This window comes from Rhinoraja longicauda, chromosome 18 (genome assembly GCF_053455715.1).
Source record: "Rhinoraja longicauda isolate Sanriku21f chromosome 18, sRhiLon1.1, whole genome shotgun sequence".
In the NCBI taxonomy this organism is placed as follows: domain Eukaryota; kingdom Metazoa; phylum Chordata; class Chondrichthyes; order Rajiformes; family Arhynchobatidae; genus Rhinoraja; species Rhinoraja longicauda.
Window position 1 is genome coordinate 4,297,926 of NC_135970.1, and position 23,473 is coordinate 4,321,398.

General features: G+C 45.0%; 1 protein-coding gene across 12 annotated transcripts in view; it reads right to left on the minus strand.

The window, feature by feature from the left end:
• Nucleotides 1–21,149, minus strand: part of stk33 (serine/threonine kinase 33) — a 106,253-nt gene extending 85,104 nt beyond the window's left edge. For 3 of the 12 annotated variants that reach the window (XM_078414727.1, XM_078414728.1, XM_078414717.1), the window contains exon 1: nucleotides 20,108–20,209. Coding sequence is in view for 2 of the 12 variants with exons in the window: in XM_078414715.1 (XP_078270841.1) it covers nucleotides 14,486–14,529 (44 nt within the window). In the remaining 10 variants the exon portion in view is untranslated. Of the gene's footprint in view, nucleotides 1–952; nucleotides 1,050–8,285; nucleotides 8,392–14,485; nucleotides 14,536–18,491; nucleotides 18,614–20,007; nucleotides 20,060–20,107; nucleotides 20,210–21,022 lie in introns of those variants that run through there. The other 9 variants (XM_078414729.1, XM_078414723.1, XM_078414715.1 and 6 more) reach the window with 8 other exon arrangements.
• Between the last annotated feature and the right edge of the window lie 2,324 nt (nucleotides 21,150–23,473).

Consider the following 23,473-nt stretch of genomic DNA (forward strand, 5'->3'; position numbering starts at 1 on the left):
CACTGGCCTGCGTTTGGCCCGTATCCTTCTAAACCTTTTCTTTCCATGTATTTGTCCAAATATCTTTGAAATATTGTGATAGTCCCTGCCTCAACTACCTCCACTTGCGACTCGTTCCATATACCCATCACCCTGTGTGAAAATGTTGCCCCTCAGGTTCCTATTAAATCTTTCTCCTCTCACCTTAAACTTATGTCCTCTGGTTCTTGATTCCCCAACTGTGTAAAGGACTGTGCATTTACCTGATCTATTCCCCCAATGATCATAAGATCATCCCTCATCCTCCTGCACTCCAAGGAGTAAAGTCTAAGCCTGCTCCACTCTACTTATAGTTCAGGCCCTCAAGTCCTAGCACCATCCTTGTAAATCTTCTCTGCACCCGTTTCAGCTTAACAACATCTTTCCTATAACAGGGTGATTAAAACTGAATGCAAAATTCCAAATGTCCCCTCACCAATGTCTTGTACAAGACATTACATCTTAAAAATGCTTCAGGTTCAACAAAGAAGGATGGTTCTTGATATGGGACTGTTGCTTAGCATATACTCAGTTGCACTTCAATGAATGCAAACCTATTTCCATGTACACACATGAAATTTGTAATCCTCTTTTGAAAAGCCTGCTGTTTTCATAGGGCAGTATATGTGCAGTGAGCAAACATAAACCTAAAAAAACATTGAGCAAATTCCTAAAAATGATGCTATCATTCTCTCAACATAACTGTTGTTCACAAATTCATTCCCAAGCTAATTTAATATTAATTACCTATAAATCCATTCTGATTACGGTGACACCTACATATTAAGAATAGGAGAAAAGTTAACATGGAATTATGTTACTAAACACATGGAAATGTATTTCTTATAATAGGTGTTGGCTGTGGAATTATCCATTGGTGCATTTTTGTTTTCAAACCACTTGCTATCTTGTTGCAGGAAGAGAAAAGTCTTACACAATATCTGTTCAGGTGTGATAACCCAGCTTGCATTGTTCAGATGATTTTCCATTATAAAAGCAGCCAAAACTGGTGGTAAATCCCTCTCCATTTGATATATGCAATGCTTGATAGCTTTTAGGGATTCCAGGTTACTGGAAATAACAGACAAAAGTATTGAAGGAAATTAATTGTAAATCTATCCAAGTCTATTATTTGACTGGCATTAATGAAGAAACAAAATAATAAGCTTTCTGCTGCAGCTTATAATAAATATTCAAATAAATACTCATGTTGATGCAGATAGCAGAAATATTCCAAAGATCCCATTCATACATTTACTCCATTCCCTTCACACGTTGGCAGATCAAGTATATTCTTTCCTTGTTTCTCTTATCAGTATTGAACAAATATTCATCCAATCACCACCAACAGTAGCCCATGAAATGAATGATATAGGATTACAGTTCAAGTAAAATACTTCAGTATTCCGAAGTTTTATACTAATGTTAAAATGAAATCAAAAATACAATTAGATAGCAGAGGACTATGTAAATATATTACCATATTGTAAAATTCAGATATCTATAAAGGCAATATTGTGTTCACACAATAACCCATAAATTAGAAAAAAATGCAAAGGAACCTTAATTAAGGCCCATTCACAAAAAAAATCTGTTGTAATACCTTAATCTCTTCATAATATTAACAAACGTTTGTCCCATTTAATATTACATAAGTGCAAGAGCGTACAAGAGAGACAAGATCAGGAACATTCATTACAACTAATAAAATATTGTCAATAATTACTTTATTTAACAAAAACATTGCAAGGGGGTTGCCATGCTAAAGAATTAGAGAAAACATAAAACATAGAACAGTACAACACAGGAACAGGCCCTTTGGCCCATAATGTTCATGCCGAACATGATACCAAGACCAACTCTTATCTGCCTGTACATAATCCATATCCCTCCATTCCCGATATGTACAAGTGCGTATCTGAGAAGCTGCTTAAATGCCACTATGGTATCGGCCTCCACTACCACCCCTAAAAGAACATTCCAGGCACCCATAAACATGTAAAAAAAACAAGCCCTACACATCTCCTTTGAGCTTTACTGCTCCCACCTTAAACTTGCGCCCTCGAGTGTTTGATGTTTCCATCCTGGGGAAAAAGTTCCGACTGTCTAAGTATGCTTCTCATTATTTTATATATTTCTATTAGGTCTCCCCTCATCCTCCAGTATTCCAGAGAAAACAATCGAAGTCTGTCCAAACTCACCTTGGAACTAATACCTTCTATATTTAATTCTGGTAAATCTTTTTTGCACACTTTCCAAAGCCTCCACATCCTTCTGGTAAAGAGGCAACCAGAACTGCAAACAATACTCCAAATCGGCCTAAGCAAAGCCCTTTAAAGTTGCAGCAACAAGGGTTCGCAGTCGCTGGTTTACACAAAAGGACACAATGTACTGGAGTAACTCAGCAGATTAGGATCAGTCTTGGATCCCAATGTTGGGGGAGTCCAGAACAAGGGGCCACAGTTTAAGAATAAGGGGTAGGCCATTTAGAACGGAGATGAGGAAGAACTTTTTCAGTCAGAGAGTGGTGAAGGTGTGGAATTCTCTGCCTCAGAAGGCAGTGGAGGCCAGTTCGTTGGATGCTTTCAAGAGAGAGCTGGATAGAGCTCTTAAGGATAGCGGAGTGAGGGGGTATGGGGAGAAGGCAGGAACGGGGTACTGATTGAGAGTGATCAGCCATGATCGCATTGAATGGCGGTGCTGGCTCGAAGGGCTGAATGGCCTACTCCTGCACCTATTGTCTATTGTCAGTCTGAAGAAGGGTCCTGACTGGAATCATCGCCTATCCACATTCTCCAGAGATGCTGCCCGACCCACTGAGTTACTCCAGCTGAGTTGTATCCTTTTCCTATCAAACTGCAACATGACTTCCTGACTCTTAATGTCGCAACCAATGAAGGCAATTATACCATATGTCTTCTTTACCATTCTATCTATGTGTGTCACTACTCTCAGGGAATTATGGACTTGAACCCCAAGATCCTTCTGTACAGCACTGCTGTTAAAGTTCATAAGTTCATAAGACACAGGAACAGAATTAGATCTTCGGCCATTGAGTCTACTCTGCCATTCAATCATGGCTGATCTATCTTTACCACTCTTACCCATTCTCCTGCCTTCTTCCCATGACCTTTGACACCCTTATTAATCAAGAAAAAGGTCTTATCATTACTATATATTACTATATATTTTAATTATAGCGACTGCAACAACTACAGAGGCATCTCCCTCCTCAACATCATCGGCAAGGTCTTTGCTTGTGTCATCTTGATCCGCCTGCAGAACATGTCTACCCAGAGTCACAGTGCGGTTTCCAAGCTGGAAGGTCAACGGTAGACATTGTCTTCTCCCTTCGCCAGCTCCAGGAGAAGTGCAGAGAACAGCGGATGCCCCTGTATGCCCCTTTCATTGACCTCACCAAGAAATTCGACTTCGTCAGCAGAGATGACCTATTGAAGGCTCTCCCAAGATCGGCTGCCCACCAAAACTGCAGAGCATGATAGAATCCTTCCACATCAACACGAAGGGGACAGTGCAGTTCAATGGCAGTTTCTCGGAGCCCTTCGACATCCGCAGTGGCGTCAAACAAGGCTGCGTCCTCGCTCCCACACTCTTTGGGATTTTCTTCGCTCTGCTCCTGAAACATGCCTTCGGCACCGCAACAGAGGGGATCTACCTGAGTACTAGATCAGACGGCAAGCTCTTCAACCTCACCCGCCTCTGAGCCAAGACAAAAGTACGTGAAGCTCTCATCAGAGACATGTTGTTTGCCGATGACGCAGCAGTTGTGTCCCACACCCAGCAGGAACTAGTCACTGATGGACCGCTTCTATCGGGCTTGCAAGGACAGGATACAGAGGCACCGCCTGTCATCACCATCGACGACTACGAACTCAATGCCGTCCATCAGTTCACGTACCTCGGCTCCACCATCACCGCCAACCTCTCCTTGGACACAGAGATTGACAAGAGGATCGGGAAGGCAGCTACAACTCTCGCTCGCCTCACAACTCGAGTGTGGACCAATCCAAAGCTGACGGTGAAGACAAAGATAGCAGTCTACAACGCCTGTGTCAACAGCACGCTGCTGTACGGCAGTGAGACATGGACTACATATGCCTGACTGGAGAGAAGACTCAACACCTTCCACCTTAGAAGCATCCGCCGTATCCTGGGTATATCCTGGCAAGACAGAGTGTCCAACGCCGAGATTCTGTCTCGCGCTGGCCTTCCGTGTATGTACACTCTACTCAGGCAGCGCAAGCTGCGGTGGCTGGGCCATGTCCACTGCATGGAGGATGGCCGTATTCCAAAAGACATTTTGTGTGAACCAACATCTCAAACCGGGGGAAGAGAAATTGATGAACGCAGCGGCAGACAAGCGGGCACGCAGAAAGGAGCGCAGCAACTTCAACGGACCAAAGACCACACACAAATGTGACCCTTGCGACAGAGACTGTCATTCCCGCATTGGTCTCTTCAGCCACAAGCGACGCTGCTCTAGCCGAGATGTGGAGCAACCAGCCAACTAGGATGCATCACCCATGGTCAGCCATGACCGAGGGGGCCTAAAAGATGATTTTAATTATATATAAATCCACAAAGACAACATTCACCACCCTACTACCCTCATCGATCACCCTTGTCAACTCCTCAAAAAACTTGATAAAGTTCGTAAGACACCACCTGCCACGTGCAAAGCCATGATGACTGTCCCTAATAAACCCAAATGGGAGTACATTCAAGACTCCACCAATCTCCTCTCTTTCTTCTCACAATAACCTGGCATATATCCCATTAGGTCCTGGGGATGATCCACCTTAATGCTTTTCAATGCCTGTCACCTTGTACTTAATCTCAAAATGCCCTTGAATGTTAGTATTCTTCACACTGATCGCACCGTACTCCATGACACCCTCCTTGGTGAAAACAAATGAAAAGTACTTGTTTAGTACTTTGACTACATCCTCTGACACCAAGAACAAATTTCCTCTTTTATGCTTGAGTAATTCTACCTTTGTCCTGGTAATGCTTATTTTTAATATTTATAAAAACCATTGGGATTTTCTTGAACACGACTCGCCTAAGCCATTTCATGGTCCCTTTTGGCCCTTCTAATCGCCTCCTTGCATTCTTTCTCCAGTCTTTATATTTCACAACGGTCCTGTCGGATTTCATCTTCTTAAACTTATCACATCATTCCTTCATCGTTTTCACCAGATTTACAACCTCTTTGGTCATCTAAGATTCTCTTATTTTGCCATGACTTTCTCTCTTCCTTACTGGAACATGCTGTTCCTGAACTTTGATCAATTGGCCTTTAAACGAATCCCACATGTCAGACACAGTCTTACTCAATAACAACTGCTCCCAGTGTACCCTCCCTTGCTCCCGACAAATAGCGTTGCATTTTGTCTTACTCCAATTTAGTACCTTCCCACATGGTCCAGACTTATCCCAATTCAAAATAATTAAAAAGTTATGGAGTTGTGATTCCTATCCCCTTGAAGAGGCAGCATTTTTCAGCAGCATGTTATGTTCTGCAATTGGACAATAGACAATAGGTGCAGGAGGAGGCCATTCAGCCCTTCGAGCCAGCACTGCCATTCAATGTGATCATGGCTGATCATTCTCAATCAGTACCCCGTTCCTGCCTTCTCCCCATACCCCCTGACTCCGCTATCCTTAAGAGCTCTATCTAGCTCACTCTTGAATGCATTCAGAAAATTGTCCTCCACTGCCTTCTGAGGCAGAGAATTCCACAGATTCACAACTCTCTGACTGAAAAAGTGTTTCCTCATCTCAGTTCTAAATGGCCTACCCCTTATTCTTAAACTGTGGCCCCTTGATGTGGCCCCTTCACTGAGGTGAAGAGAAATCTGCTAGTCTTTGGTGAATGAACAGGAAGTGGAACTAACTGGATACCTATTTCAATGAGTAAGAAGGAACTGCAGATGCTAGTTTAAACCGAAGATAGACACAAAAATCATTCTATGATGTGTAGAATATATAAACAATAAATACCTGTAACATTAAGGTTGTGCCAATCGGAAGGGCAAAATATAGTTGCACAATGCTATAAGTTAATTTATATGATTCAGAATCTGACCCACTGGATCAATGAAAATAGTAACTCCTATTCTGTAAATGGAAACATTTAATTTGTTCTTCTCCTGTCAAATAATGCACTCTCATTGTGTGTGCTTGCATCACAAAGGCTGTTTCAGTGTCATTCTAGTCATACGAGGTCACTAGCTAGCAAATGCACATTAAATGGTACAGGGAGATCTGTGTAGGAAGGAACTGCAGATGCTGGTTTACATCAAAGATAGACACAAAATGCTAGAGTAACTCAGCGGGACAGGAAGCATTTCTGGATGGAAGAAATGGACGTTTTGGGTTGAGACCTTCAGACTGAGTCAGGGGAGAGGGGGACACAGAGATATGGAAGGGTAAAGAGTGAAAACTAGATATCAAAGGGGACAAAGCTGAAGGAAAATGTAGAATAGATCATTGTTAGCTTGGGGAGGTGACAGTGAGGCATATCAAGCTAAAATGTAATCAGGAGGACAGTCAGACTGGTCGGAGAGCTAGGGTGGGAGAGGGATGGAGAGAGAAGGAAAAAAGCAAGGGTTACTTGAAGTTAGAGAAGTCCCAGAAGCTTACAACCCAGCAAAATGAATATTGATTTCTCTAACTTCATGTAACCCTTGCTTTCCCTCCCTCACCATCCCTCCCTCAGCCTAGTTCTCTGACCAGTCTGACTGTCCTCCTGATTAAATTTTAGCTTTATATGTCTCGTTGTCACCTTACCCTAACAATGATCTATTCTACATTTGCCTTGATCCCCTTTGATATCTCGTTTTTCACTTTAACCTAACACTAACTGGGAGACCAGTCATCCCATTTGATTTTTCTCTGCTCGCAACGAACTATTGATGTCAATTTATGCCTGTGATTTTAAATATCCAGTCACAGCTTAGTTATGTCCATGCCTTCTTTCTATTATATTATCTAATCTCCTGGAGTGACAAGCAAAACATAAATATTTTCTCTCGTCTCCCCCACCCCTACACAGCTCACTGTTGTGATTCTCATCTCATTTATTCTTCCTGGTAAAATAGAGTTCACTTCTCCCATCCTTCCCAGTCAATGAACCTCAAGAGCTCAGCAAAAATCATATGAATTGGACAACAGTACAAAACTTGCTACCAAAAGATAAGATATTTAAGGATTAAATAAATTAGAATTTGATAAAATACAACTGAATGAAAACCAGAAAATATACATCTGTTTTGCACCAAGCCTTATAAACGTTACACTATTTTTCAAAGTTCAAGACTCTTCATTATTCTCTTCCTAGAAACAATCAAAATAATACCATTTCTATTTTTTCATTCATATAAAAATATAAAAGAGAATGATTTGCTGTTTTAAGATATCTCACCATCTCAAAAAGTGATATGACTATCCAAAGATTATTCAATAACAAGATTACTTGATAAATAGTACTATGTTTTCTCACATCCTTCTAATTTAATCTCCATGTGAATATTTGGAGAATTCTACAGCCTTAAAGTGGCAAGGGTTTGATTCCGTATTTCAGAAAATTACTGAATAAATACAAGCAATAGAGCAATAAACTGGTATCCAGCAGCAGTGAAAATTCCTGTCACTTTTTTTCCCATTTGTAGAAACATAACACACTTCCTAATGCTATTTGCGCAGTTATTAACTAACTTTAACCAGGTATCAAACTAAAAATCCATGGAGTTACAGAAAACCTTTCATGTTAGGCCTTTTTACAGTTGTTATTTTTATTTTATTTAAGCAAAATATTTGAATACTTAAGACAGAAAGTAGATACTCGATGAGCGAGGTAGAAGGTCACTGAAAGTAAACAGGAATGCTGAGTTGAGGCTACAATCAGATCAGCCAAATTTTATTTTGACTTATTTACCTCAACCAGGAAGACTACAGTGCTAACATTTTTCTACAAGTCCAGATTCCTCCCACAGCTATCTTGACTATATCTCCTCTCACCCTGCCTCCTGCAAGGTCACTGTTAGTTTCTCCCAGTTTCTTAGCCTCGATTGCATTTGTTCCAATGATAAAGTCTTCTGCTCTGGTGCCTCTGAAATGTCCACTTCCTTCCTGATACAATGGCTTCCCCTCTGCCATTATGAATGGAGCACTCAACATTTTTTTCATCCATTTCCTGCACATCCACTCTCACAACCCCCCCCCCCCCCCCCCACAACACCTACCTTCTGGGACAGAAGAGTGTTCACTTTCCATCCCAACAGCCTTTGCATTCAATATATTATCCTTGCAATTTCCCCCAGCTCTAATTGATCCCACCACCAGTGACCATTTACTCCCTCCTCCCTTTTCAATATTTCACCAGGGGCTGCTCACTTCATGACTCCCTCATCCACTCTACCATCCCAACAAACCATTCTCACCCCATCACCCTCCCATGCAATCAGAGGAAATGCAATTGTCCATACCCATCTTTCGCTTACCTTTCCACCTTCCAGGAACCCAAGCAATCATTGGGTGATCAAGCACGCAGATTGGGTGATCATTTTGTGCAGCATCGGCATTCAGTCCACAGGGGTGACCCCGAGCTTCCTATCGTATACCTCTTTAATTCTCAATTCTACTCAGAGTCCGGACCTGTCTGTCTGTAGCCTGCTGAAATGAATCTTGAATTCTTCAACTTCAGATAAAAAGATCTTTCATTGCTTCCCGCTATTATTCCTTTCTAACCGCGTGTTTTCTCTAAATGCCTTGTGAACAGTCAGTTCTCATACTCCTTATCATTTGATTTGTCTGAACCAATCTCCATATAGCCTTTGTCTTACACTTCACTCTTCCCCGAGATCTGCTGTGAAAAATCCTATACTCTTTCTCGGGTTTTGTGGAAGGATCATTGAGCTGAAGCATTAACTGCTTCTTGGCTGAATTCATCCAGCATTTGTTTTTCAACCCGAGGCATAATTTGTTTAAAAGGCAAGGCAAGCATGAGGGTTGAGTCACCCACTCCTGATACTAATTCTTACATTAGGATGCTTGCATGAACCTCTGCATGTTGTCATTCTTCTTATTAATGAAAACAAACTTCACTGACCATCCTTATACTCTTGGATAAATGTCCTTTAAACAGTAAAAATAACTCCAAATTGAAATTTCCTTCCATAAATTATGGAAATGTTTTATCTGGATGCCCCTAAACAGCATAAAAGGCGTGGAACAATCGTTACTTTTTTCCATGGAGATTTGCTGAGTTTCATGCTAATTATTTTGTGGGGAAGGACACCAATAAATTTAGTGCAAAACAATTGCTCTATTTTGCCTCCATTGAATTTTGTTTGCAAACATTTACTTTATAATAAAATAGAAAAAATAGCTTTATAAATTCAAGTTGCCCTTGCTGCCATTTTATTGTATTAGAAATTGGCAACATTTCATCCAAACAATGCAAAACACAAGCAATAAGCCATTCTTGCCAAGATTTGGAACAATTTTGTATTGATAATCTAAGTTAAGTGCAGCCCAATGATTTCATTAAAATGCTATTCATGACAGTCTAGACATTCATTATAGCTGGATGGCTTGATGTGATAACTGAATGATGATTGCTCACTTATGTGGATAGACAATAGACAATAGGTGCAGGAGGAGGCCATTCGGCCCTTCGAGCCAGCACCGTCATTCAATGTGATCATGGCTGATCATTCACAATCAGTACCCCGTTCCTGCCTTCTCCCCATACCCCCTAACTCCGCTATCCTTAAGAGCTCTATCTAGCTCTCTCTTGAAAGCATCCAGAGAATTGGCCTCCACTGCCTTCTGAGGCAGAGAATTCCACAGATTTACAACTCTCTGACTGAAAAAGTTTTTCCTCATCTCCGTTCTAAATGGCCTACCGCTTATTCTTAAACTGTGGCCCCTGGTTCTGGACTCCTCCAACATTGGGAACATGTTTCCTGCCTCTAGTGTGTCCATTCCCTTAATAATCTTATATGTTTCTATAAGATCCCCTCTCATCCTAAATTCCAGTGTATACAAGCCAAGTCGCTCCAATCTTTCAACATATGTCAGTCCTGCCATTCCGGGAATTAACCTAGTGAACCTACGCTGCACTCCCTCAATAGCAAGAATGTCCTTCCTTAAATTTGGAGACCAAAATTGCACACAATACTCCAGGTGCGGTCTCACTAGGGCCCTGTACAACTGCAGAATGACCTCTTTGCTCCTATGGAGAAGGACCTCTTTGCTCCTAATGGATCTATAATAATTATTCAATCTGATATTGTATTGAAAACGAAGAAACCTTACTTTTTCTATTAAAACTGTAAGAAACAGACAAAACTCAGTCCTGTCATTCAAAATGGAGAATTCTGCCTGCTTCAGCTTATGACAATCACATTGCCTAACCGATCTAATAAGAGCAATACATTTTGCATTATAAGAAAATATTATCAATTCATGATTACTGGATCCCATGATCTCAATCTTTAAAAGATCCAATATTTTTGTCAAGTCACTGAGATAAATGGAAAATGCCAAAATTCTCCAAATCGAACTGAGGGTGGAACACAGACGAAAATTTAACCCGAAAGCAAAGATAGGGCTGTTGCTTGGAAATTTTTACACAGCAACTAGTAGCCATTCCAAAGCACTTTAAGATAATGAACTACTTTTGAAGTACATTCTGTGCTGTAATATAAGAAAGTTGGCAATGAATTTACATACCTCAAGATCTCACAAATAGTATCGTGTTAACAACCGGGTAATCTGTTCACGTAATATTGATTGAAGGATCAATATTGTTCTGTTCTCTTTTAAAGCAGTGACATTCTGTTGTCACATTTAGTACTACATTTTAGTGTCAACAGCAATGTAACAGCTCATCGACACTCTCTCAGTTCCACACTTCAGGTGTGTATACAAGGTTGTTGTATACACATCTTTAGAGTGTACCTTGTATCTGCAAACTTCCTGCCAACTCTATCGGAAATAATGTGAATATAAAATGTAAAATATATGGAATAGGATTCTAATAGGAGAATGAAGGTAGTTTGTTGGAATACAGAAGATTAAGATGCACGGGATTAACAGTAACGGTCATACGGATTCAGAACCATCTCACCAATAGAAGACAGGATTGTTTTATTCACAAAATGCTGGAGTAACTCAGCAGGTCAGGCAGCATCTCGGGAGAGAAGGAATGGGTGACGTTTCGGGTCGAGACCCTTCTTCAGACTGATGTCGGGGGTGGGACAAGGGAAGGATATAGGTGGAGACAGGAAGATAGAGGGAGATCTGGGAAGGAGGAGGGGAAGGGAGGGACAGAGGAGCTATCTGAAGTTGGAGAAGTCGACGTTCATACCACCGGGCCGCAAACTGCCCAGGCGAAATATGAGGTGCTGCTCCTCCAATTTCTGGCGGGCCTCACTATGGCACTGGAGGAGGCCCATGACAGAGAGGTCAGACTGGGAATGGGAGGAGGAGTTAAAGTGCTGGGCCACCGGGAGATCAGTTGCGTTAATGCGGACCGAGCGCAGGTGTTCAGCGAAGCGATCGCCGAGCCTGCGCTTGGTTTCGCCGATATAAATAAGTTGACATCTAGAGCAGCGGATGCAATAGATGAGGTTGGAGGAGGTGCAGGTGAACCTCTGTCTCACCTGGAAAGACTGTTTGGGTCCTTTGATGGAGTTGAGGGGGGAGGTGAAGGGACAGGTGTTGCATCTCGTGCGGTTGCAAGGGAAAGTGCCCAGGGTTGGGGTGGTTTGGGTAGGAAGGGACGAGTGGACCAGGGAGTTGAGGAGGGAACGGTCTCTGCGGAACGCAGAGAGGGGAGGGGATGGGAAGATATGGCCAGTGGTGGGGTCCTGTTGTAGGTGACGGAAATGTTGGTGGATGATATGTTGGATCCGCTGGCTGGTGGGGTGGAAGGTGAGAACGAGGGGGATCCTGTCCTTGTTGCGAGTGGGGGGAGGGGGAGCAAGAGCGGAGCTGCGGGATGTAGAAGAGACCCTAGTGAGAGCCTCATCTATAATGGAGGAGGGGAAGCCCCGTTTTCTGAAAAACGAGGACATCTCGGAAGCCCTAGTCTGAAACACCTCATCCCGGGCGCAGATGCGGCGTAGACGGAGGAATTGGGAGTAGGGGATAGACTTTTTGCAGGGGACCGGGTGGGAAGAAGTGTAGTCCAGATAGCTGTGCGAGTCGGTGGGCTTGTAGAAAATGTCCGTCACTAGTTTTTCTCCTGTGATGGAGATGGTGAGGTCCAGAAACGGGAGGGAGATGTCAGAGATAGTCCAGGTATATTTAAGGGCAGGATGGAAATTGGAGGTGAAGTGTATGAAGTCAGTGAGTTCTGCATGGGTGCAAGAGGTAGCACCAATGCAGTCGTCGATGTAGCGGAGGTAGAGTTCAGGGATGGGGCCAGTGTACGTCTGGAACAGGGATTGTTCGACGTACCCGACAAAGAGGCAGGCGTAGCAAGGGCCCATGCGAGTGCCCATAGCTACGCCTCTGGTTTGGAGGAAGTGGGAGGAGTCAAAGGAGAAGTTGTTGAGGGTAAGAACCAGCTCTGCTAGGCGGAGGAGAGTGTTGGTCGATGGGGATTGGCTGGTTCTATGGTCGAGGAAGAAACGGAGGGCTTCGAGACCATCCTTGTGGGGGATGGAAGTGTAGAGTGACTGGACATCCATGGTGAAAATGAGGGAGTGGGGGCCTGGGAACCGGAAGTTATCCAGGAGATGGAGAGCGTGTGAGGTGTCTTGGACATAGGTGGGGAGGGATTTAACCAGGGGGGATAGGATGGAGTCGAGGTAGGTAGAGATAAGTTCGGTGGGGCATGAGCAGGCAGAGACAATGGGTCTGCCGGGACAGTTGTGTTTGTGGATTTTGGGTAGGAGGTAGAATCGGGCCGTGCGGGGCTGGGGAACTATGAGATTGGAGGCACTGAGGGGTAGATCGCCGGAGTTGGTGAGGTCGGTGATGGTGCTGCTGATGAAGGTCTGGTGTTTATCGGTGGGGTCATGGTCCAGGGATAGGTAGGAAGAGGTGTCTGATAGTTGTCGTCTGGCCTCGGTGCGGTAGAGGTCAGCACGCCAGACTACCACAGCCCCTCCCTTGTCAGCGGGTTTAATTATTAAGTCCGGGTTGTTGCGGAGTGAGTGGAGGGCTGCACGTTCAGGACGGGAGAGGTTGGAGTTAGTCAGGGGAGTGGAAAATTTGAGGCGGCCGATGTCACGCCGGCAGTTTGCGATAAAAAGTTCTAGTGAGGGTAGTAGGCCATACTGGGGGGTAAAAGTGGAGGGGGTCCATTGGAGATGGGAGAAGGGGTCATCAGTGGGGGGTCGGGGCTCCTTGCCATGGTAAAAGGCTCGGAGGCGGAGGCGGCGGAAGAAGAGCTCCACGTCATGGCGGACGCGGAACTCGTTGATGTGGGGGCGGAGGGGAACAAAGGTAAGGCCTCTGCTGAGGACCGACCGTTCGGTGTCTGAAAGGGGGAGGTCAGGGGGGATGGTGAACACCCGGCAATGGTGGGGGTTGGGGTCGGATGGAGGCAGGGGGGCAGGTGGAGGGGATCTATGGTGGGGGGGTGGTGGGTTAGCTGGGCAGAGGGGGGCATGAGGACCGGTGTGGGGCGTACTAGGGGTCAACTTGCTGGAGGGGGAAGGGGGAGACCCAGTGGAACCCCTGCTGCAGTTACCTGTAGTAGAGGGTGGGCAGTAGGACCCAGCAGTGCTGAGGGGCTCTGCCTGGTGGGGGCTGTGGACCCAGCGCGGTGTGTGTGGGCCAGGTGGAGCTGCAGCCTGTTGTTGGTCCCGGGGGCCGGGTACAGCGACGGCTGTGACCTGCTGCTGGGCGGTGGAGCGGCGCGGGTCAGCACGGTCGCTGGGGGAGGCCCGCTGGGACCTGGAGTCCGGGTAAGTGACGGTCGGCTCGGTCAGCGGATGGCCGGGGAAGGCGTGGGCGGCGGTGAAGGGGTCGAGAAGGTCGGCGGCAGCGGTGAAGGGGTCGGGAAGGACGTGGGCGGCAGCGGCGTTGCAGAGGCCTCGCTCGTCGGCGGCAACGGCCCCGGGGAGGCGGTGGAGGTCGGCGGAGACAGGATTGTGGTGGCAGGACAATATTGGTCTATGACCAGTGGAGTTCTGCAGGGATCTGTGCTGAGACCTCCGCTGTCTGTGTTGTACATAATGACTTGCACATAAACGTAGACAAGTTGGTTAGTAAATTGGCAGATGACATTAAGATTGCTGGGGTCACGGTCCCAGGCCGAGGTCCCACGGTGAGGAAGGCTGTCAAGGGATGTAGCAGGATATAGATCAGCGACAAAAATGAGCGGAGAAATGGCAGATGGAGTTTAATTCAAGCAAGTGTGAGGTGTTGCATTGTGAAAGGCAAAATGTAAGGGGAAAATATACAATTAAAGCATGACCCTTACTTAACAGCATTGATGTGCAGAGGGATCTTCGGGTTCAAGTCCATAACTCCCTGAAAGAGGCAACGCAATTAGAAAGAGTGGTAAGTCAAGAGTATTTTATGTCCCGAAACGGAACATAAAATTCTTACTTGCAGCAATGCAACATAAATATAAACATTGTACTCTGTAAACACGATAATAAACATAGTCGGACACAAAGTGCTAGAGGAACTGCAGATGCTGGTTTACACTGAAGATCGACATAAAATGCTGGAGTTACTCAGCAGGACAGGCAGCATCTCAACCTAAAACGCCACCCATTCCTTCTCTCCAGAGATACTGCCTGTCCGGCTGAGTTACTCTAGCATTTTGTGTCTTTCGCTGAGGTAACGCAGTTGTGTGTGCGCGTGTGTGTGAGAGAGATAATAGTCATACAGCTTGAAACAGGCCCTTCTGCCCAACTTGCCCACAGCGACCAATATGTTGCATCTACACTTGTCCCACTGCCGGCATTTGGCCCATATCCCTCTAAAATTGTCCTATCCAAGTACTTGTCCAATTGTTTCTTAAATGTTACAATAGTCCCTGCCTCAACTACCTCCTCTGGTGTTAAAGTTCGTTTCTTAAAACAGACAACAACACAAACGGTTAAAGGTAAACCAAGCCTCAAAGCTTTAATTATCGTCAGACGGGAGTGGGGGGGACTAATGCAGAGGGTGTATAACCATACTCTGCACTCCCCGTGCTTCCACTCAAAGATACAGCATTAACACAGCATTTTTATACAGAATTTGCGGCCAGGATGTTTAACACATTTCCTTCAAATCAATAACAAATTGTATCTTGCACAATATACTTGTCACTCTACTGTCATAAAATGTTTCACACAAAGTCATTAGTCAAAGGTAAGGATCCTTATTATACCACAGAAGGTCATGTTTGCACCATTCCACAAGTAGTCCGCAGTTAACCACTTCCTAATCTCAGCGGAAACCTTGTTCTTATCATTCCCAGACGTCCTCCCCAGGCAAAAGGGATGTGCTATCAGAGCCTGGTGTACAAGATTTAGGAGTTGCATCCTGCCAGGTGCAATATTGCAAACATCAGCTATTCAGAGTTCAGGCTTTTTATTCATTCTACCGTTTTATTATGGTCAAGCATCCCATCATGAAAAGTTAATAGCCATTAGCTCTTTCACTGGCAGCTCGTTCGATACACCCACAAACCTTTGTGTGAAAAGGTTACTGCTCAGATTAGAGGGAATCTTTCCCTCTTCATCTTAAACCTCTGTTGGCTGGTTGTCGATTCCTCTACTCTGGGCAAGAAACTCTGTGCCTCTACCCGATCTATTCCTCTCATGATTTTATACACCTCTATAAATTACCGCTCATCCTCCTGCGCTCCAAGGAATAGAGTCCCAACCTGTTCAACTTCTCCCTATAGCTCTGACGCTCGAGTCCTGACAACATCCTCAGAAGTCTTGTCTGTACCCTTTCCACTTGACAACATCTTTCCTGTAACATGGTGCCCAGAACTGAACACAATACTCTAAATGCGGCTTCACCAACATCTTATATAACTGCAACATGACCTCCTAACTTCTATACTCAATGACTGATGAAGGCCAATGCGCAAAAAGTCTTTTTGACCCCCCCCCTATCTACCTGTGACACCACCTTCAAGGAACTATGTACTTGCAGTCCTAGGGTGTGTGTGTGTGTGTGTGTGTGTGTGTGTGTGTGTGTGTGTGTGTGTGTGTGTGTGTGTGTGTGTGTGTGTGTGTGTGCGTGCGTGTGCGTGTGCGTGTGCGTGTGTGTGTAAAAACAAACAATAATAGTGTACAGACAAAAAAACAATGCCCGCCAGTCTACGTAGTTCGGTACTTATTTGGTGGTTTTAGTGTTTAATAGCCTGATAAGGAGGGAAGCTCCTGCTCCTAAACCAGAACAATACATTTTTCCGTCTCCTATATGTATTTCCCGATGGCAGGAGTGAAATTGGAGTGCGGCCATCAGCAAATCTAGATATCCAACTCTCTTTTCCTTCATTTAAGATTTGACAAATATTTTGGAAAATAGTTTTCATTCTCAGGATCGCACTTCCGATTTACATATATAGGCTTTTCTCCATTATTCAACAAATGATAAAATAAACAATTAAAAATATATAAGCTTGCATGAAACGTTGAGTTTAAGGCTAACATTTCTAGTGTGCCAGGGTGCAGGATTTATACTATTCTCTACCATACCTTCTGCAATAACTGATTGTTACCCACTGAGAATTAAGATTTTGTTTCTTCGTAAATTGTATTCTCTGGTAGATTAACCATTTGTCACAGGAAGAGGTTTGTGAATTTATTTTGTTTCCATTTTCCATCATGAAAATTTCAATTGTTTATTTTTTCCTAATTTATTAAATTACCAAATTATTGAAGAAGTGGTCAGCAACAGCAAATAAAACCAAAGGTGCAAATGGGTTCAACAGGGCCAGCTCAACACAACCAAAGATATTTATAAATCTATTTATTTAAATCTTATTTATTGGAATTTTATTTTCAAAAATACTTCTATTCATATTCTGATCCAATTGTTAATGTTTAAAAATAAATCACAATTGTTATATAGAAATGGGTCATGCAAAAAATCCCTGCACTAACTTCAGATTAGAGGGAATCTTTCCCTCTTCATCTTAAACCTCTGTTGTCTGGTTGTCGATTCCTCTACTCTGGGCAAGAAACTCTGTGCCTCTACCCGATCTATTCCTCTCATGGTTTTATACACCTCTATAAGATCAAAGTCTTGAACTTTAGTGTCACAGTCAGAATCATACAACATGGAATCAGGCCCTCTGGTGCAACTTGCCAATGCCAACCAAGATGGCCCATCCACACTATTCCCACCTGCCCACATTTAGCCCTTATCCCTCTAAACCTTTCCTATCCATGTACCTGTCAAAATATCTTTTAAATATTGTGATAGTATCTGCCTCAACTCCCTCCTCCGGCTGCTCATTCCATATAATATTGTGATTGGGTTCATTGGGCAACATAATAATATTATTATTATTATTATTATTATATCTAATAAATAGTGTTCAATATTAATTAATGCTAAATAGTGTTATGCAGGTATAGATGAAATTTGATGAACAATGAATATATAATTAAAAGGTATGCTTTATCCAAACTGGTATAAGTTGTAAATATTACAAAAGAATTGAACATTCAGGAGATTGATAAATTAAAACATGGCATTTCTGAATTTAGAATTCTTTAAACTATACATTCTGAATAACAAAAGGGATAAAAAAGGAAAAGGAAATGATGACTTGATGACCATTATTTTGAAAGTTTAATTTAAGATCTACAAAATTTCCCATTATCAGTACAGGCCCAAATTTTCTAAAGGATTCAATATTCAAGCCTCAAATTATCGAATTGATTGCTACCTGTACTGCTGTAAAGTAGGACAGAGCCTTGGTTACAAAACGCTGGGCTGTGAAAAAGCAAACATTTGCAGCTGCAATTGTTGCTATATTCACCGGTTTGCATTTGATTACATTATTCTTTCATACGATACGATAGAACTTTATTTATCCCGGGAAGGAAATTGACCAAATTGATCGGAATTATTTTGCCTCTGTTCTTTTATATTTCACGACCTTCTTAATCAAAACTATTAAAGTAAAAGTTGATGAGCATCAAACTTGATGTTTAAATATCCATCTGACCAGAAAAGCAAAAATCAATGTACTTTTGTAGGGTCATAAGGTCATCAGTGATAGGAACAGAATTCGGTCATTCGGCACATTAGGTCTGTTCCACCATTCAAATCATGGCTGATCTATCTCTCCCTGCTAACCCCATTCTCATGATAAAATCAACTTGAGTCATCAACCATCCGGGCAGATGTTTGTTTTTCAGTCCTTCTTGTTAACTTAGACATTTGACTATTGGAATTATTTTGCCTCTGTTCTTTTATATTTTGTTGACTCAAACTAATCATAGTACAAAGAGTGTGCAACTTACTGTGACAATGGAAACAGTTCAATATTTTTGATGGATTACTATTCTGCAATGGTAAGATATCCTTCATGTAAAGTTGATTAAGACTCCAAGGTTACTTTTCAGCTTGATCCTTTTTCAAACCTTTAATGGAATATCCGTGCAGCTTATTTTTCCTTTCAATATGCACCACCCTTTTTCTGAATTCTATTCCATCTGCCGTTGTCAGGCTAATATTTAACCCAATTTATTTAGATAGAGTAAAAAACAAAAATGCTGGAAATACTCGATTCAGGCAACATCTATGGAGGGAATGAAGCTTGGATTCAATGAAGCCAGTTAGGCAAAGAATAATCAACCCAAAGTTAACACTTCCCGAAGAATGGAGATGAAACTCCCTATATCAAGTCAGAATATTCTCTGGTGCTTTATCCACGAACTGTCAGTATTTCACACAGATTTTAGAAAGATGAAACCACCAATCATCAGTACCTAGGTTCCCAGCACCTAATTCTGTATTGTAAGAACATACAAAACACAGAACACCATTTTAAAATACAGTTAACAGAATAAACCAAGAACAAATCTTCAGCACAAAGTTAAAATTGCAGACTTGGTCTCACAGCCTCCTAAGTAATTCTCACTTTAACCTGATGATCAGATTACAAAATTCTGAAGGATGAGAAGATGAGTAAGGTGATCAGTTTATCCACGTTCTCCAATGAAAACTCTCACCCTCACCACTTTGCCTCAGTTTTAACATCATCGGACTCAACACTACCAAGACCCAATCCACCCACACCATTCTCCTAAACCCTCTTGCTGAATTCAAATATCACATAAGCATATCCGCACCCTCCATGCTGAGCCCACCAGCTCCACCAATCCTCAATTTAAGATGCCAAGGCTCTGCCCACAATGCACAACCTTCAAACCCAAGTACACTCAACGCCAAACACTCTTCCAAATTCAATTGCAAAACTCCAGAACCGACCTATCACACCAACTCACTGAGACCATATGATATCATAGTCAGAGGGCGAACACCCTCCTCCCCAACCTCTCCCTCCATACCTCTCCCACCCCTCCTCGCTCCTTCCTTCACCCCCTCCCTCCTTCTAGTTCCCCTGCCTACCCCTTCTTTCTCTTTCCCTGCCTTCCTACCCTCTCATCCTGCTCCTCCCTTATTACATCCTTCTCAACAACCCCCTCCACTCCTCCTGCACTCCCATCCTCCACTCTTTCCCCTCCTCTTCATCCCTACCTTTTACAATCCTTCTCTCCACCATCCCTCCCTCTCTCCCCCCTCCATCATCCAGCTCTCTTTACCACCCATTCTCCCAACATGTTTCCACACCAACCTCCCCCCACCCCCATTCTCTCCCCTCTCTCTCTTCCCCACTATCTCTCCAACTCATCCACCCCTTCTCTCCCCCCCCCCCCCCCTTCTCTCTCCCCCCCCCCCTTCTCTCTCCCCCATCTCTCCCTCCATCTCTCCCATTCACCTCTCCCTCCGCACGCCGTTGCCATGGTAACTCACTCTAGTGGAGCTCACTCTAACGGCTCGGTTGGGGAAGCGCTGTCCGCCGCCGAGGACGCGGGGAGCGGGGGGCGGGGAGCGGGGCGGGCCCGGTACTCACGGCATGAGGCGCTGCCGTTCGGCCGCTCGGGCCGCTGCTGTCCCGCTCGCTCCCGGACCTTCCGCCGTCTGACGGCGCGTCCCTAGGGACACGCGGCTCCGTCCGCGCAGCGCGGCAACGCGCATCTCGAAACGACGCCGTCACTCCAAACCCCCAACCCCGGCACCGGCCACGGCCAGGGGCAGCAGCAGTCCTCCCGGCCGAGGGGCGGTGGTCCTCCCGGCCGAGGGGAGGTCAGGTGGTCCTCCCGGCCGAGGGGAGGTGGTCCTCCCGGCCGAGGGGAAGTCAGGTGGTCCTCCCGGGCCGAGGGGAGGTCAGGTGGTCCTCCCGGCCGAGGGGAGGTGGTCCTCCCGGGCCGAGGGGAGGTCAGGTGGTCCTCCAGGCCGAAGGGAGGTCAGGTGGTCCTCCAGGCCGAGGGGCGGTGGTCCTCCCGGGCCGAGGGGAGGTCAGGTGGTCCTCCCGGCCGAGGGGAGGTCAGGTGGTCCTCCCGGGCCGAGGGGAGGTCAGGTGGTCCTCCCGGGCCGAGGGGAGGTCAGGTGGTCCTCCCGGCCGAGGGGAGGTGGTCCTCCCGGGCCGAGGGGAGGTCAGGTGGTCCTCCAGGCCGAAGGGAGGTCAGGTGGTCCTCCAGGCCGAGGGGCGGTGGTCCTCCCGGGCCGAGGGGAGGTCAGGTGGTCCTCCCGGCCGAGGGGAGGTCAGGTGGTCCTCCCGGGCCGAGGGGAGGTCAGGTGGTCCTCCCGGCCGAGGGGAGGTCAGGTGGTCCTCCAGGCCGAGGGGGGGGGAAGTGAAATCTGACAGTTTTCTGCACCTCCTTAACGTTTACAGAATATTACATGTAATACCGAGGAGCACAAACAACATGGGGACCGCAGACAGTGTCTGTGCCCGAGGTCGAGGATGATTCCTCGCTGTGCTCACCGCCATCACATCACCATCTATATCTACGTGTCTCCCTCTCCCCTGACTGACTCTCAGTCTGAAGAAGGTTCTCGACCCGAAACGTCGCCCGTTCCTTCTCTCCACAGATACTGCCTGTCCCGCTGAGTTACTCCAGCACTTTATGTCTTCGGTGTAAACCAGCAACTGCTGTTCCTTCCTACACATCCTGTCGCCTGTCGGACAACCTCCAGTGACCGCTCCACAGCCCAGGTCATCGACCTCCCTCCCTCCCTCTGTCACCTACGTTGAACTGTGAGTGTAAGTTCTGTTCTCTGCTCAACAGAAAACCTATGAAAGATTTGTTTTTAAAAACATAGCAAAAAGGAGACATTGCTCCATCACTGGCTGCTACCTTGGCCATCCCCTGTATTTCCCACCAACTCCTCGGTGGCTGGTCTGTGCCGACCACAGGGAGAGTTTCCTCCTAGTCTGATGCCCATCCCTTGCTCAGCCACGCCAGTTGGCTCACGACAGGCAACTCCTCCAGAGCAGCACAGGTCCATTCTGGGTGTAAATCATCCTACTGTTCTCAGGGAAACACAACAGACTGCATGCAGACGCTGCAATTCAGAGCGATTCGAAACGCCGATTATCCATTCCCCTCCACAAATGCTACCTGGTCAGCGATGTGCCTCCAGCACATTGTTTCATGTCCTAAATAGAGTTTTTTGGCCAAGTTCTTTTTTTTGTGTATAAGTGAGTGATTTGGCCTTGGTGTTTAGGAAAAATGTTCGAAACTGGTATCAGGAAAATGGGAATAGAACAAAATTCTAAATCGGTGAAAGGGAAGAAAGCAGGAACAATTAAATGAAGAAAAATAATGTTGTGCAAAGCTGAAAGGCTTGGAGATCCCTTTACCTCCCCCCTCAACTCCATCCAAGGACCCAAACAGTCTTTCCAGGTGAGACAAAGGTTCACCTGCACCTCCTCCAACTTCATCTATTGCATCCGCTGCTCTCGATGTCAACTTATATACATCGGCGAAACCAAGCGCTGGCTCGGCGATCGCTTCGCTGAACACCTGCGCTCGGTCCACATTAACCAAACTGATCTCCCGGTGGCCGAGCACTTCAACTCCCCCTCCCATTCCCAGTCTGACCTTTCTGTCATGGGCCTCCTCCAGTGCCATAGTGAGGCCCACCGGAAATTGGAGGAACAGCACCTCATATTTCGCCTGGGCAGCTTGCAGCCCAGTGCTATGAACATCGACTTCTCCAACTTTAGATAGTTCCTCTGTCCCTCCCTTCCCCTCCTCCTTCCCAGATCTCCCTCTATCTTCCTGTCTCCACCTATATCCGTTCTTTGTCCCGCCCCCCTGACATCAGTCTGAAGGGTCTCGACCCAAAACGTCACCCATTCCTTCTCTCCCGAGATGCTGCCTGACCTGCTGAGTTACTCCAGCATTTTGTGAATAAATCGATTTGTACCAGCATCTGCAGTTATTTTCTTATAAAAGATGAGTCCAATTGAAATATAAATATGGAATAGATGTCAAAAAAGGGAAGAATTGGAGGCGATTAAGGTAAATAATGGACAAAAATGTAATAACATTTTTTCAATCAGAGCATGAAATAATCATCTGGGGAGAAGAAGATGAGAGGGGCAAAGATTATATCAATATATTTTGGTAACAGAAACAAAAATGTATACAGACATAAGCGACCTGCAGATGCCAGAATCTTGAGCAAAACACAAAGTGCTAGAGGAACTCAGCAGGTCAGGTAGCATCTGTGGAGGGAATGGACAAACAATACTTATGGTTCGGGCCCATCTTCGGGTTGAAAGATCAACACTGCTTTTATGTGAAGAAACTGAATTAAGTTAGTGAAAAGTATCCCCCAAATGAATATGAATACAATTCTCCTATCTGCCAAGCTGAAAATGATTTCAGAAATGATGCCTTCCCAAATTAAGAGTTTTTATGGGTATATAAAGAGGAAGAAGGCAGGTAAGTGGGGTTTCCAAATAATGAGGCTGGTGAATTACTAAGGAGCCTGTCCCACTTAGACTTTTTTTAGGCGACTGCAATAGTCGTAGCAGTTCGCCCAAAAAACGGCAACTGGACCCCCCCCCCCACGACAATGTCTACGACAAGCTTCAACAACCTACCACCTAGTCGACGTCAAGCTACGGCAAGCTACCAACAACCGGCGACCCAGTCGTCACGACTTAGGACGTCAACCTACGACCACACAGGCGGCAACCTACGAAAACTTGATTAGGGCCCTTGTATAGGGCCCTGGTAAGACCACATCTGGAGTATCGTGTACAGTTTTGGTCTCCTAATTTGAGAAAGAACATCCTTGTAATTGAGGCAGTGCAGCGTAGGTTCACGAGATTGATCCCTGGGATGACGGGACTGTAATATGAGGAAAGATTGAAAAGACTAGGCTTGTATTCACTGGAGTTTAGAAGGATGAGAGGGGATCT